At 36.5% G+C, this 14,069-nt stretch overlaps 2 protein-coding genes across 2 annotated transcripts; one reads left to right on the forward strand and one right to left on the reverse strand.

Annotated features, from left to right (window-relative positions):
• Positions 1-82: 82 nt before the first annotated feature.
• On the reverse strand, positions 83-4,105 carry styxl1 (serine/threonine/tyrosine interacting-like 1). Its single transcript, XM_033977739.2, has 8 exons — positions 3,993-4,105; positions 3,839-3,900; positions 3,677-3,776; positions 2,451-2,584; positions 1,480-1,619; positions 663-754; positions 295-407; positions 83-202 (listed from the first exon to the last, which is right to left on the reverse strand). The coding sequence occupies exons 1-8, from the start codon at positions 4,093-4,095 to the stop codon at positions 83-85; spliced, it is 864 nt and encodes a 287-aa protein (XP_033833630.1). The 5' UTR covers positions 4,096-4,105.
• Positions 4,106-6,436: 2,331 nt separating this feature from the next.
• On the forward strand, positions 6,437-13,689 carry LOC117381737 (hepatocyte cell adhesion molecule-like). Its single transcript, XM_033978742.2, has 7 exons — positions 6,437-6,653; positions 8,852-9,193; positions 10,529-10,810; positions 11,655-11,748; positions 11,842-11,912; positions 11,989-12,065; positions 12,623-13,689. The coding sequence occupies exons 1-7, from the start codon at positions 6,509-6,511 to the stop codon at positions 12,755-12,757; spliced, it is 1,146 nt and encodes a 381-aa protein (XP_033834633.1). The 5' UTR covers positions 6,437-6,508; the 3' UTR covers positions 12,758-13,689.
• Positions 13,690-14,069: the final 380 nt, after the last annotated feature.

The raw sequence follows: 14,069 nt of genomic DNA on the forward strand, positions 1-14,069 counted from the left end.
TCAGGCAAACTTGTTGTGAAAAAGTAAATCTTCTTTATTTAGACATATCAGATCCCATGTAAAAAGTACTACAGCTCAGCAGTTATTCAGGCTTAACAGTAGTTTTTTCTGAAATCTTTTTCTCCCAGTCCGACAGCTCCTCAGTGAAACGTTTATTAAACATAATACTGGGTTTGCATTTCTTCACATAGCTCCAGGCCTCCTAAGAGCACACATTAGTATTAGCATTAACTACATTAGCTTTAGCATTAGCTGACTGTTCTCTCCATCAGGAGGAGGACTAGCTCATTATACCTGGAGGCTGTGTTTGTGATGGAGCATTACATAAGCTGTGGCTGCAGCACTGCAGCGCACAGAGCCATGTCTGGACACCAGCAGGACCCGGGAGCCGTTGCTAATATGGGAATCTCACAATGTAAAACCAACACTTTATATTAATTTAAATGATTACTATTTCAATTAGATGAGCATTTATTGAAAATAGATAAATATAGGCCTATTCAAACCATTCAGGATACTAGCATGTTTGATATTTGAACAATATTCTCACATATATGGTTTTCTTTAACATTCTGAAATAAATCAATATTTAAGATGAACTTTTCCAAAGATAAATCTATGTCTCTCAGTAGCTTTGGTAGGCAGGAGTGTTCTGGACTCACCAATAAAGTCACAAATCTTCTCAAAACAAAATTCCACTTTGTCCGCCTCCATTCCTACTTCCACCCTGAGCACATCACTGATCCAGACCGGCCTAGAACACCGAAGAGTCAGTGATCCATAACATTATGCAGAGGTGGGTAATACTCAGTTACATTTACTAAGTAATATTAGACTAACTTTTTAAAGGAATTGTACTCTTCAGAGTACTTTTCTGGCAGCATACCTTTATTCCTACTTGAGTAATATATTTATTTAAGTAACAGTACTCTTGCTTTTGGTTTTGATAACTCTTCCCACTCTAAGTCTAAGTGACAAAAGCTTTATGGTGACATTATGAAATGATTTGAACATTTGCGTTTCTTGCACTGCTCCTTAATATATTCTTTCTTTGAAAATACCAGATTTTGAGCGTTTTTTAATGTTTTGTCCTTCCAGTTACATCTATCCATTTTCTTTTGCTTATACAGAATCGGGTCACAGGGGCAGCATTTTAAGCAGGGACTCCCAGACTTCCCCCACCCCAGACACGCCCTCCAGCTACTACGGTGGGACCCCAAAGCGTTCCCAGGGCAACTGACAGACATAATCCCTCCATCATGTCCTGGGTCTAACACGAGGCCTCAAATTATAATATATTATCAGATGTAACGCCCTGACAGTTACTCTTTTTTTTGTTGTCCCAAATAATTTTTACCCTTATTTGAATAATTTCTTGGAGATCTACTTGAGTAATATTATTTTGAGGTAACTTTACTTTTTGGCTACTCTACCCACCTCTGGCATTATGACACATGCTATTCCATTTCAAAATCTTACATGTGGCATGCTGATATACAAACAACTGCTTTGATTTTTAAGTCCTCCATCATGGTGCGGCAGTTGGCTTGAGTCTGGTTGCCCATGAAGAGCTTTTTTGGAATGATCTCCACTGGGTAGGTTCTCATGGTTTCTAGCTCCTGTTGAAAATAACACAAACCTTTATACTGTAGACCAGTGCACATAACAGGTTATACTAATAATTTCACTAAACCATAGTAGTGTTATCACAATACAAAAATGTCGTACTAAATATCGATTCTGATACCATGATGGCAATAATCACTCTGTTTAGACAATAGAATATGATTTTCAACATTAAATCATAGTACTCTCTTTTATATTATCATGTGGTCTTATATCTGTGTAATCTCTCAGTCATCCTGGTAGGTTCCATGGTCTACGTGGTCTTATACTTGTTCTGATACAGCTCAGCTCAAGATCATTGTAAAATTATTCTGGAAAGGTTCATTTCTGTCCTGTGAATCAATCAATACCTCCGCAAAATAGTATCTAGTTTCAATACTAGTTTTATTATCAATTAGTATCTGATTTTTAATACTTAAGCAAACCCTAAAACATTCTAAATATATATATATTTTTAAATGGTTAGAAATCCCTTGTCTACTTTTTCCTAGTTTGATAAGTTTGGGGAAAACATATGTTGAACTAAAATTAATATTGTAAACAAATGAAAAGTAAATGACCTTTATGTTTAAATATAATACTTTTATTTAGTTAAATAAATGTTTAGGTCAGAAAAATGTTCCTTGCGTATAAATTTTCCCTGCATTTTGGATGGAATTTTGTGTATTGATTACGTAAAGATCGGGACGCAGCATTACTAGCGTTTTTCCAGCTTTTCTTCACAAACTGTCACTTAACTGATGTAAAACTATGATAAATGTTTACCACCACTGGTACTATACCAACAAACCAAGTAAGAGAAGCAACCAAGTGAGAAGCCTTACCTTGATGGTGTACATGATCTTTTCCGTCCTTAAAAACGGATACACAGCAGAGAACCTTTCAAAGCCACCTCTTAAAATATGAACCAGGCATAAACTGGATTTGGCCACCATCTTGGCACACTGATATGCTCTGCCTGTGTAAATCAAATGTAGTGTGTTAGTTCATTGAAATGTTAAATATCAAGGATGGGTTTAGATTGATTACATATATGCATAGACAAAATGGGCACTCAGTTACATTTACTTGAGTAATGTTTTAAAGAAATTGTACTTTTCTAGCAGCATGCTTTTACTTCTTTTACTTGAGTAGAATTTTAATTGAAGTGACAGTACTCTTACTTGAGCAAAAGTCACACAAGTGACAAAAGCTTTATGTAGAAAATATGAAATGATTTGAACATTTGTGTTTCTTACACCACTCCTTCAGATATGATTTAGTTTGTCTCATTTTTGTGCCTGTCCTTTGAAAATAGAGGATTTGGGGCAGTATTTAATGCTTTGTCCTTCCAAATACATAAATTTTAAGTTAAGTTTTAAGTTTTAGTAAACCAGATGTTGTGTCCCAACAGTTATTCTTTATGTTACTGCAGTAGTAGTTTTCCCAAGTACTTTTTCACTCTTACTTGAGTAATTTCTTGGACACTACTACTACAGGGTGGCACAGTCTTTGGCTACTCTACCCACATCTGTACAGAGATCGCTACTTTTACTGAAAATGAAAAATTAATTAAAAAAAAAGGTTATGATATGCATATTAAAAAGCTTAGTAAAAGATAATAAATGAACAAAAATATTATGAATCTATTATAACTTGTCATAATTATGTCTTGCTGCTATGGGCCACATTTGTGTCTCATGTTATCTTGTGGAATTAGTTTTTTGTCCCACCCTGAGTACAGTGGCTCCCACACTCTTCACACCAAGCACCACCAAAGAAAAGATATGGCTTTCCGAGTACCACCAGATCTAAATCAAATATATATAATAGGATTATTCCAGGTCTAATCTGGGCCTAAACCAAGTCTAAAAGTGGACTTCATCATTTCCACAGTGGTTCTAAACAAAAAATGATCCAAAGGAGGACAAAAAATGAATTAAATAAACTCTAAATTAGGCAAACCCACAAACTGAAGAATCCAAGTACCATCTGAAGGAGCTTGTGTACCACAAATTTGAGAAACACTGCCTTAGAAAATATACATCCAGACTCTTGTTTGATTATCTACCTGATACATCGAGGCAGTTGGTTTTGCTGTCGTATACAACTATGTTCTGCATGGTATCCATCTCCACATTCTCAAGAGGAAGGAACACCCCTTTGGCATTCTCCAAAAAAGAATAATAAGCATGATTTTGTCATTATTGTGTGAATAAAAATAAACCCTTACCGTTTTTGCACGTTTGGCTGTTATGATGTGGCTTACATTATAATCCTGAGCTTCACGAGCATCTGCGATTGAACAAGTTTTAATCTGTCTACTAAATCTATGCTAAATAGATCTAAAATAAACCTGCAATTGATTTGTAAGGGCACATTCTCACCAATCAGACAAAGGTAGTTGATTTCTGCCAGTCTGCACACAATCACTCTCTGATTGAGGAGATTATACAGGTCTTGGAGCTCACATAAAACAATGGCAGCCATCACTGGTACCTGCTCAGTCAACTGTTCAAATCTGTTCAAAATGAGATGGATAGTTTGTATTAAATTCATAAACTTGGCATCTGTGTAACTAAATGCGAGGTAAACATGTTCAAATCAAATATAGCTTTTACTGATGTGAAAACTATTAACTATTATTAACTATTAACTATTAACTTTTAATGTATTCTTAAAAAAGATTGGACATGATGTGCTATTTATTTGTGTTATAATTTGGTGTTTGGGTTCTCAAGTCAAGATAACTATCCAATCAGAAAACTGAATGAGCCTCATATGGGTCTCATATCAGTCTCTCATTCCAGTAGATTCAACCTAAATGGACTCTCTCTGGTCTGAATTGTCACTACCTAAACTCCATCCTAGTGCAGCCTCTGCAGCTCAATGAGTGAATTCTGGAGGTTCTGCAGTTTCACATAAGGCATGACCTGTCCATGTACTGAAAATGAGGGAAAACTTGCACGTGTATCTGCAGGTTAAGACACTGGCAATAGAATGAATTTCTGTTAACCTGTTACACAACCCAGGTTCAGTTGTGATTGTAATAACGTTCATCTGGTTGCATTAAACTAATTAAAAGCCTGTTCTCATACATACATATAATGATGCCTAATCCTAATATTAATTCAAACCTTTTATTTGGCATTACTTGTTGCTGTACAGTCGTAGACTTCAACCCGTGCACAGAAATATAATTTCTGTATTATTTTTTCATAAATTATAATTGCCCCGAAGCTTGTTTTGGAGACTATGGTCACACTTGTTTGCTAACATGCAGTCAGAAGGCTCGCGTTTACTAGTTTCTATGGTTTAACTGGAGCTGTATGAATTAAAACGATCAGACAAGTCATTGTATCATTAATTATAAAATAAGCATCTCTATATGTGAGAAAAGTGCGTCATGTGCATCATTAAGGTAAAAATTAAGTTAACAACAACCAGAAAACTTCGCTATTTACCTGTTCAGCCCGCGTGGTTGCTATGACAACTGAACGTAACGACGTAATACACGCGTATTGCACAAGACCACGCCCCCTCAAAAAGTAAACAAACCAAAGTTTTCAAATTAGCTTCAAGACATCGCGGCGTTTAACTATAAAATCTCCGTGGGTGTATCAACAATGTATTGAAATGAGGATGCAAGATATTTTTGTCCATTTCTGGTGAGCGATGTCAGCTGTTTAAGATGCTGAAGATTTATAAATAAGCGCATAATGGAGTCATATCGCATTTTAGCTAATTTATATTTCATAACATTTAAGACACTATGATAAATTCACTAGTTAACTGGTAATAGTTGCAGCCCCATGTAGTCATATCCATTTTTATATTTTGCATGTATTATTGAATTGCTCTCTATTGTAGGAATGTAGTTTTATTGCATTGGAGTTTGAAAAATTGGTTCTATTTTTTGTTTTGTTTTTGTTTTTCAGACACAAATATTGTTTTGTCCATGGCCAAAGTAGTCCATAAAGTGCATTAATGAGCATGGAGTCTCTGTGCCCAGTGCTTTGTCAGAGCAGAGGTGTGACCACAGAAACTCATTTTAGGGTTGGTCAGAGTCATTGTTTTCAGACACCTCGAGGCTCTACATATACTTGTGTGTTAAATGTCTTTGAGTCCACAAACAGCTGACTGGCACTGTGCCACCTGACCACCTGCAGCAGGAACCTAAAGGCATCATTAGAGACCACTCTGAGCCTGCCATAGTTGCATCACAGAGTGGCCGTGTGCATTGGAGTGCAATAGACTCTGAACAGAGAACACCTAACGGTGGAAGTCATGCTATATTTTTTCACTAAGATGTTTCCCTGCACATACAATACAATACTGCCATGTTGTAAGCACACATACAAAAATTGAATATTCTCTTTTTTTGCTTGCAGCGATTGGTGGTTTTCTTCAGGAGCTGGGCAGCCATGGGCTTATGGTGAATGGATGAATACAGTGAATGTAAAATAAGAAAACATCTTATAATGGCACAATTTTAGCATAATTTGGCTACACTATTAGCTGATTCTAATCCTACATTCAAACAGTATATAAAAATGAATGCAAAATGTAAACATAAAGTATATATTTTTGAAGGTGGTACTTCGTGTCAAGAATTTGAGAACCACTGTACTAGTCAAAACTATATTATCTACCAGTAAATCGACATTTTTGTTCTGCCAGATGTAAAACCCCAATATAACACAGCTGCATCTCGCCTTGCCAAAACTATTACAACCCTTCCAAAACATACAAGCAGCTATCTTCCACTGGAGGCCTGGCCTACATACAAGCCAAAGATGACATTTGTCCAGCTGTTTGACACACACAGATGCACTTTTGTCCTGTTTCTCCTCTGGTGTAAGGGAACAACATGTACCCAGTGTTAGCATCTCCTCTGCAGTGAATGAACTGCTGTGTGCTGCGCTCTCTGCCCACTGCCACCACAATCGGAAGCCTCACACCCTACAACATGAAGCCTGCCGGAGCACCCAAACCCGGGATTTTACCTCATATTGTTTGGATAGTCTTGCTTGGATTGTTTAGTTCAGGTGAGCAGTCTTACTTATGCTATGTTATACTTAGTTCTAGGCATTCACTGTAAGTTCCAGTGCTTTTGTTTGTTAGTGACGCAGTTTTGTATGATTAACCGACACATTTTTCTACAGTTGCATCATGTGTTAAAGGCTGCATTGAAATGTATGATGTACTGGAGTTGAAACGTGTGCTAACTGCATCATGAAGTTGTACCATAAATAAAGGATATTAAAGCAGCACTGCATAAGATTTCAGGTGGCAGGCCTGCATGACTCCCTGGATACAGAAACTTAAAACCAACTTTGCATCATTTTCCATCAGGTTAGTTTTAAACCATGTGGAATGTTCCAGGCAAAGTAATAACATCTCCATGGAGACAAGCAGGTGGTGTGCCCTTCACCAGAAAAGCTACAAATCAGATCTGGGCAGAGACAAGCCCCCTTACAGCAAGGGTGCATATTTTTCAATGTTTCTTATTGCAATTAATGTTAATTAATTAATGTTAATATATATAAAATAACATTAACAGGGGTGACAGTGGCTCAGCGGTGATCCCCCAACCCAAAGGTTGTGCAATTGATTCTCGCTTGGACCAAGTTCTGCCGTTGTGTCCTTAGGCAAGATGCTTGACCAACATTGCCTAATGTGAATGTGGTGTGTGAGGGAGTGCTTGGTGGTAGTGGTCAAATCGGCTGATGGTGCAGATTGGCAGCTTTGCTTCCATCAGTCTCACTCAGGGCAGTTGTGGCTACAATAGCTTACCACCACCAAGTATGGTGTGAATGAATAATGACTACAGTGTAGCGCTTTGAGGCGCCTCAACAAGGCTTTAAAATGCATTACAAGTGTAAGGCATTATCATTATGATAATTATGATTATTATTATGATTATTATTATGATTATTATTATTATTATTATTATTATTATTATTATTATTAACATCACATAAGCTGCCTTAAAATATTTTTCATACTGGGCAAGACAACATTCTTTATCCTTAGATTTTAATCATTCTAAAATGTTATACTTATTGCAATCATTTTGCTAGTGACAGTCCATTACAACAAAAATGGACATAAGTTGTTGACCCTAATCCATGCCCCTTGCCGTGGCTTGCAGCTGTTACCATGGTTATGTCATTCTTACAGTAACAGCTCAGAGCAGAGGAGAGGAATGTGTGTCCCACACACAGCCTTCCTCCTCCTCTAGAAGCAATCTACCAACAAGATTACTTTCAATACAGAAGTCTGTGTCAGTGTTTGCTTGTGAGTGGTAGAAATTACAAAAGCAAAAATACTGTACTTAATCACATATTTTAAGTGTCTGTACTGTACTTTAGTACATTTTACAACGAATACTTTTTACTTACTACTCTACTACATTTAAGAACTGGACTGAAAAGTAAGAAGTACTTTTCATATGATTTAAGGGGTTATTTTTAGCACATGTACAGTAACATCCTGAATAAAGGTTTTGAGTTCAAGTCCTGGCTTTGAGCAAACAAAATAATATGCACAAAATTCACTAGAAAAATTAAGAAATTGCTACAAAAATCAAAATCTTTATTGATATCATTATTTACTGCTTAGTTACTACTAACAATTCTCAAAATCTGTGTGAAATACTTCAACTTTTTACATTTTCAGTTTCGTTATAAGTCACATAAAGAAGTGTGGATATGTCAAATAGTTACATTTATCTATAGTTAGATGTTAGTCTTAGTCTGTTTAGTTCTTTGTTAAAGATGCACTATGGAACTTTTCTGGTGGAGGGTCTGCTATCTGTTTGTCTCCATGGGGATGTTGCCTCAAGTGTTCCACAGTATGGGATTAAATTTGTATTGCTCCATGAGATAGGGAATGAAACTAAGCCAAGTTAAATGATGAGTATTTAGATCTGATGTCATTTATCATTTCAGCATTTTGAATATTAACTTAACATTTTATTGACTTTTAGAAACTTTTAGAATAATTCTGGTTTACATAAAAATGTAAGACAATATAACAATATTTTTACACTAGGGATGGGACAAGGTCTCATGCCAAAAGAACTTGTGAGATAAATTTACCACGTGATTGTGCACACGTGTGGAAAATGACATTGTGAGATTTTTATTCCATGTGTTTACATTTGTTTTCTAGTTCTAGTATCAATTAGTATCTTATTTTTCATACTTTTGACAACCCTACTGTGTTGGGTTTGTGTCCTCAGGTGGAGTTGTGTCCGTCAACATGACCATCCCCTCCACCCTGATCCGCTCCACCGTGGGAGGAGAGGCCCTGCTGTCCGTGCGCTACGTCAGCTCCAGCTTGGACTTGCCTGTCATCAAATGGACCCTGAAGAAGGAGAAGTCTGTCACTGTGGTGCAATCCATCGGCACGGACATCATCGGTACGCTCAGGCCAGAGTACAGGGATCGCATCCTGGTCTTTGAGAATGGGACCCTGCTCCTTCATAACCTGCGCCTGTCTGACGATGGGACCTACTTCGTTGAGATCTCCATCACTGATGACATCTTTACCGGGGAGGGCAGCATTACACTCACGGTGGATGGTGAGAGGGCGAATGGGTCTAAGACATGGTGGTGGTCAGATAATAGCCCACAGGTGTAGATTCAAACGAAAACCTTATGATCGTCAACTAGTGGTTTGTTTCTTAAACTGGGATAAATGGACCACTGGTGAACTCCTTCATGTAGTACTTAGACAGCTCTTCAATATGTGGGTTTACCTAATTTAGATTTAATTATATCCACTTTTTTGTCCTCCATTGGATTTTTTTTTTTTTTTTAGATCTATACTGGAAATAATAATGGTCCACTTTTAGACCTGGTTTAGTCCTGATTAGACCTGGAATAATCCTGGAATAGTTCTGTTATAAACTTGACTTAGATTTGGTGAAAGCCAAATTGGTGGTACTTGGTGTAAAAAGTTTTAAAGCCAATGAGCCACTGATTTACTCTTTTAAGTGGGTCTTGTTGAACACCCTAATCACCATTGCATCACAATATAATAATAATAAATATAATATATAATATTATATATTTATTGTATATATATTGTATATATAATATAACATAATATAATTAATATAACATTATTAACTGCAAGAAATAAAGACATTTGTGGTACACAACTGCGATAAATAAAGACATTTGTGGTAAATAATATATAGTTGTGATCATCTCTAAAAAGAAAATCACTGTTATACCACCATAACATTGATGGTCATGATAATCATCAATATTGTTTTTATTTATTTGTATTTATTTTAGTTGTTTATTGTGTTATTTGACCTTTCACTTAAATTAATCGAGTGTCATAATTTCAAAGATTCACCTTCGTGTAATTTTGTAACCTCCAGCTCAGTGCCAAATGACCTCCCAAGGGTCCCTGACCTGCACTGATACTTTGTTTATATAAATTATTAGATTTTCTGGAGCTTTATGGTTAGCTTTATAATGTGCCAGTTTCTTTCACATAGTGAATGGACGCTCCCTGTAGAGTTGAGTCGACTGTAGAGCTTAGTCACTCTTGAGGAGCTCAGATTTGAGTCGCTACTCCTCCATCGGCGGTGAGCTGATAGAGTAGTGACTCATTGATATGGCCATGACACAGCAGAAATAAAGAGATGGACCAGGGACCAGGCTGTATCTGATTACAAACACCTGGCTGCAGGGGTGGGGTTTGAAGTGTGGATACCTGTTAGATCAATCACGCTGTTCCTTTTATGTCCAGACCCCCTCCCCCCCTCCCCCCTCATTTTAGTCTTCCAGGTACTGCCCAGTTTAGCAGCTCTATTTGAAATGTGGTTGTGGGTGGAATTTATGTATTTAGTTCCACTTTAAGGTATATATAATTCTTAACTTACATCTCATCTGTTCGACAGAGGTCATATCCAAACCATTCGTCCACACAGAGTCCTCTTCGGTGTTGGAGCTAACCGAAAATGTGCTCCTCAATTGTTCCCATAACAACGGAACCAAGGCTAACTACACATGGCTGAAGGGCGGGAAGCAGTTGACCAATGAGACGAGGTTTATCCTGTCACCTGACCAGAAGTACCTGACCATCAAACGGGTGCTGATGAGTGATGATGACCTGTACAGCTGCGTGGTGCACAACCCAGTGGGCACAGAGACAAGCCTGCCTTTTAGACTGTCTGTGTACAGTAAGATATGATCATCCATTGAAACTTTATCAACAACACAATAGAAGGATATAATTTGGTGCAAATCAATGAACATATGTAGTGCAATATTAAAGACACTGCCTGATTTATCTTAAAAACGGTTTGCAGTGGTCCAAAGTTACCTTATGCATTCAGAGCATCCCAATTAGTCACCACAATGAATTTATAAGCGCTTTTCATAACTTTCCCTCTGCAGTTTTGCAAAGTTGTATTAATAAATTAATATAAGTGTGTGGGAGTCTTCTTAACCTTTCACTCAAAAACATGGGAAAAATCAGGTACACAGGCTCTAATGTCCTAAAATACATATATTTTAAATTACCTTATGACATAATGTATAATGAAGACCACAAGCAAAAAGTATCACCTTGTAGGTGAAAACTTTAGGTTAACACTGCAAATGTATATAGAATCTGTAATAATGTATGATGATGATGATGATGATGATGAGGATGATGATGATGATGATGATGATGATGATGATGATGATAATAATAATAATAATAATAATAATAATAATAATAATAATAATAATAATAATAATAATAATAATTTGTATTATTAAGTAAACTGATATTTTTGTCCTAAATTTAAGTCAAACCTTAATTTAATTTAAAAATGTCTTTGGTAAAACTTTCTTTCACATTATTTTCACACCCTTACTATAACCAGGCCAACCATGTCTTATCATTCAGCATAATTACTAAAACCAGTTTAGTAATACAGCCAACTTGCCTCACCATCTATACATTTATAGATGGATATTGTGCAAGATGTCTTTGTCAGTTTGACAGCCATTATGAATTGTCATTTGTCCAATCAGGAAGAAGCTCTCTGTACATTATTCTGTCCACTGGAGGACTGTTTCTGCTCATCACACTGGTCACAGTATGTGCCTGTTGGACCCCACCACAAAAGTAAGTTTGGTCATTAAAAGTACTGTAATTACAACATAAAGCATGTATTATTATTGCTGTAATAACAATGACTGATCGACCCTATTGTCCCAGGTCTAAGAAGCCCTCCAGAAAGCCTTTGGACAGGTTATATGACTACTCAGACTGTCCGGTCAATCACACAGGTACAAACAGAAATGTTTGTTAAATAAACTTTTGAAAAAAGTCAATCTTTTTTTGTTTTTTGTTTCTTGTGCACAGGTGAATTATCTCCAAAAACGAGAACAGAGAGCACTAGGAAGCCTGCAGTAACGTCTCTTTATGTACTACAACACAAGGTATTTTAGAGTATTGCCTCGCTTAACTCACGGAGAAAAACATGCATTTGTAAATTAATTGTTGCACTCATTTTAGAATATGTATATTGTGAGATTTAATGACTCCATGATCTAATGGCACATCAGAGATCAAAATGAATAAATAATATTGTCTTAATATTTTATTTAAAGCCACACTATGCAACTTTTTAGCCAAACAAAATTAGGCCTAGTTTTTCTTTCATTTTTGTTGAATTTATTGCACTGAAAAACATGCATCCTTTCTCTGAGAGGGCTAGAATTAACTCCATAAGCCTGACTATAATTTTAGCTAGAGGAGGGCCTCCTCCTGTTTGTTTCCGTGGAAAAGTTGTTCCTTTGGCTTTAGACCCTTTCAGGAATGAGCAGAATAATAGGAAAGTAAAACAAAAGTATGAATTTTTACGTTTGTAGACAGCCAACAGAGACATGGCAGTAAAAAATGTATTTCCCAACTCAAGTCTGCACTTTTTGCCATTCAAGTTGTTTTATGACCATTGTTCTTTGAGTGCTATTGAAATCCTTTTGTTTTTGCTCAGGTTCCCTCTGACGACTCTCACTCTGAAAACGGTGGACCTCCTCACTACAGCCCGTATCCAACACGACCGCAGGCCATCGTGAACCTGAGCCCAGTCACACCCCCAGCCCCGCGCTCCATCCTCAAGTGTAGCTAACTGTCATCAAATATGAAGGCAGTTATCATTTAATACAGCAAGATACTATGCATTAAAGGTGTACTGTGTCACTTTTCTGATGGTAGGGCTGCCACCTGTTTGTCTCCTTTTGTTTTGTCTGAAATGTTTATTTAAGCACAGGTTTTTATGGCTCAAAAATACCTTAAAATTGTTCATTGTTACTATGAAAGCAGTCACCATTCCACAGATCTGACATACACAGTGCACCTTTAAATACAGACAGTGGTACGAGGGTAGATAGTATGGTAACTGTTGTTGGAGTAGTTTTTGCACAACTTGTAGTATTACTGTACATTTCTTTATTTATTTGGCAATACTTTCCACTATATGAAAAGCTCAATAAGTGATAGAAAACATGCATTTTTACTGTGAAAGAGGTCACATCTCCACTGATCTGACCTGTAACTTGGCACGGTGAGTGGCAAAGCAATATCATCTCCACGCAGATGTAGCCTATTCGCCATGAGAAAAGTTACATAGTGCACCTTTAATAATATAGAGTGGCAGGAGGTTTAGTTAGTATGGTAACTGTTGGACTGAGTAGTTTTTGCACATCACATTGTGGCAGATCTGAAAGCATCTGACAGTAGTATATTCAAACTCTTTAAAGACTTTGTACAATCACCATCATTATGTGTCATCCATTTTCAATTTAATTAATTTATTCAGTTATACTTTTTACTGTGAAAAACTAACAAAGACTTAGTGACTAACCTTTTAATGTGTCCTTGTATATATTGTACATATCATTTTTGGTGAATTTTTTGTTGTTGTTGTCATTTCAGAGGTTATACATGTTTGCAAAATGTCTGTTATTTTTTTGGCAGTGAACTAATTTTGTGATTGGGTTTTAATATAAATAGTTGGATGTATTGTTGTGGTATTAGTTAACTTAATAAATATGTGAAACTGAGTTGTAAGTCATAGGTCCCATTTTTATTTGTCTGTATAGTGTATGTATAGTGTATGTAATTGCCACACAGCTAAAAGGTTCCCGTTTCTATTCACAGACCTCCTGCATCAAACAAACACAACATGCATTTCCTACAGCTAAGTACTCATGAGTATGAACTAGGGCTGGGCAATTTTTTCCCCCTTTGGGTCACAGATTTTGATTCAAATTTGTCTTATAAAATAAATAAAAATGTATTTCAATATACATTTCTGGAATATAAACACAATATAGACTTTAATAATTGCACTTTAACATGAAATCATGCTTTTCCTGACTTTTAATGAGCATGAAAGCTGATTGAAAAGACCCAAGACAATCAAAAATGACTGAATATCA

Source organism: Periophthalmus magnuspinnatus, chromosome 14 (assembly GCF_009829125.3).
Source record: "Periophthalmus magnuspinnatus isolate fPerMag1 chromosome 14, fPerMag1.2.pri, whole genome shotgun sequence".
NCBI lineage: Eukaryota > Metazoa > Chordata > Actinopteri > Gobiiformes > Gobiidae > Periophthalmus > Periophthalmus magnuspinnatus.

What these genes read in the sequence shown, in the direction of transcription:
- styxl1 (XM_033977739.2), bottom strand. Translation starts at nt 4,095, where the DNA reads ATGGCTGCCATTGTTTTATGTGAGCTCCAAGACCTGTATAATCTCCTC. An exon ending in CAACTGCCTCGATGTATCAG is followed by an intron (nt 2,585 to 3,676) that starts GTAGATAATCAA and finishes TGATTTACACAG; the next exon opens with GCAGAGCATATCAGTGTGCC. An exon ending in TGTATATCAGCATGCCACAT is followed by an intron (nt 755 to 1,479) that starts GTAAGATTTTGA and finishes TCGGTGTTCTAG; the next exon opens with GCCGGTCTGGATCAGTGATG.
- LOC117381737 (XM_033978742.2), top strand. Translation starts at nt 6,509, where the DNA reads ATGAACTGCTGTGTGCTGCGCTCTCTGCCCACTGCCACCACAATCGGA. An exon ending in CTGTCCGGTCAATCACACAG is followed by an intron (nt 11,913 to 11,988) that starts GTACAAACAGAA and finishes TCTTGTGCACAG; the next exon opens with GTGAATTATCTCCAAAAACG. An exon ending in TTTATGTACTACAACACAAG is followed by an intron (nt 12,066 to 12,622) that starts GTATTTTAGAGT and finishes GTTTTTGCTCAG; the next exon opens with GTTCCCTCTGACGACTCTCA.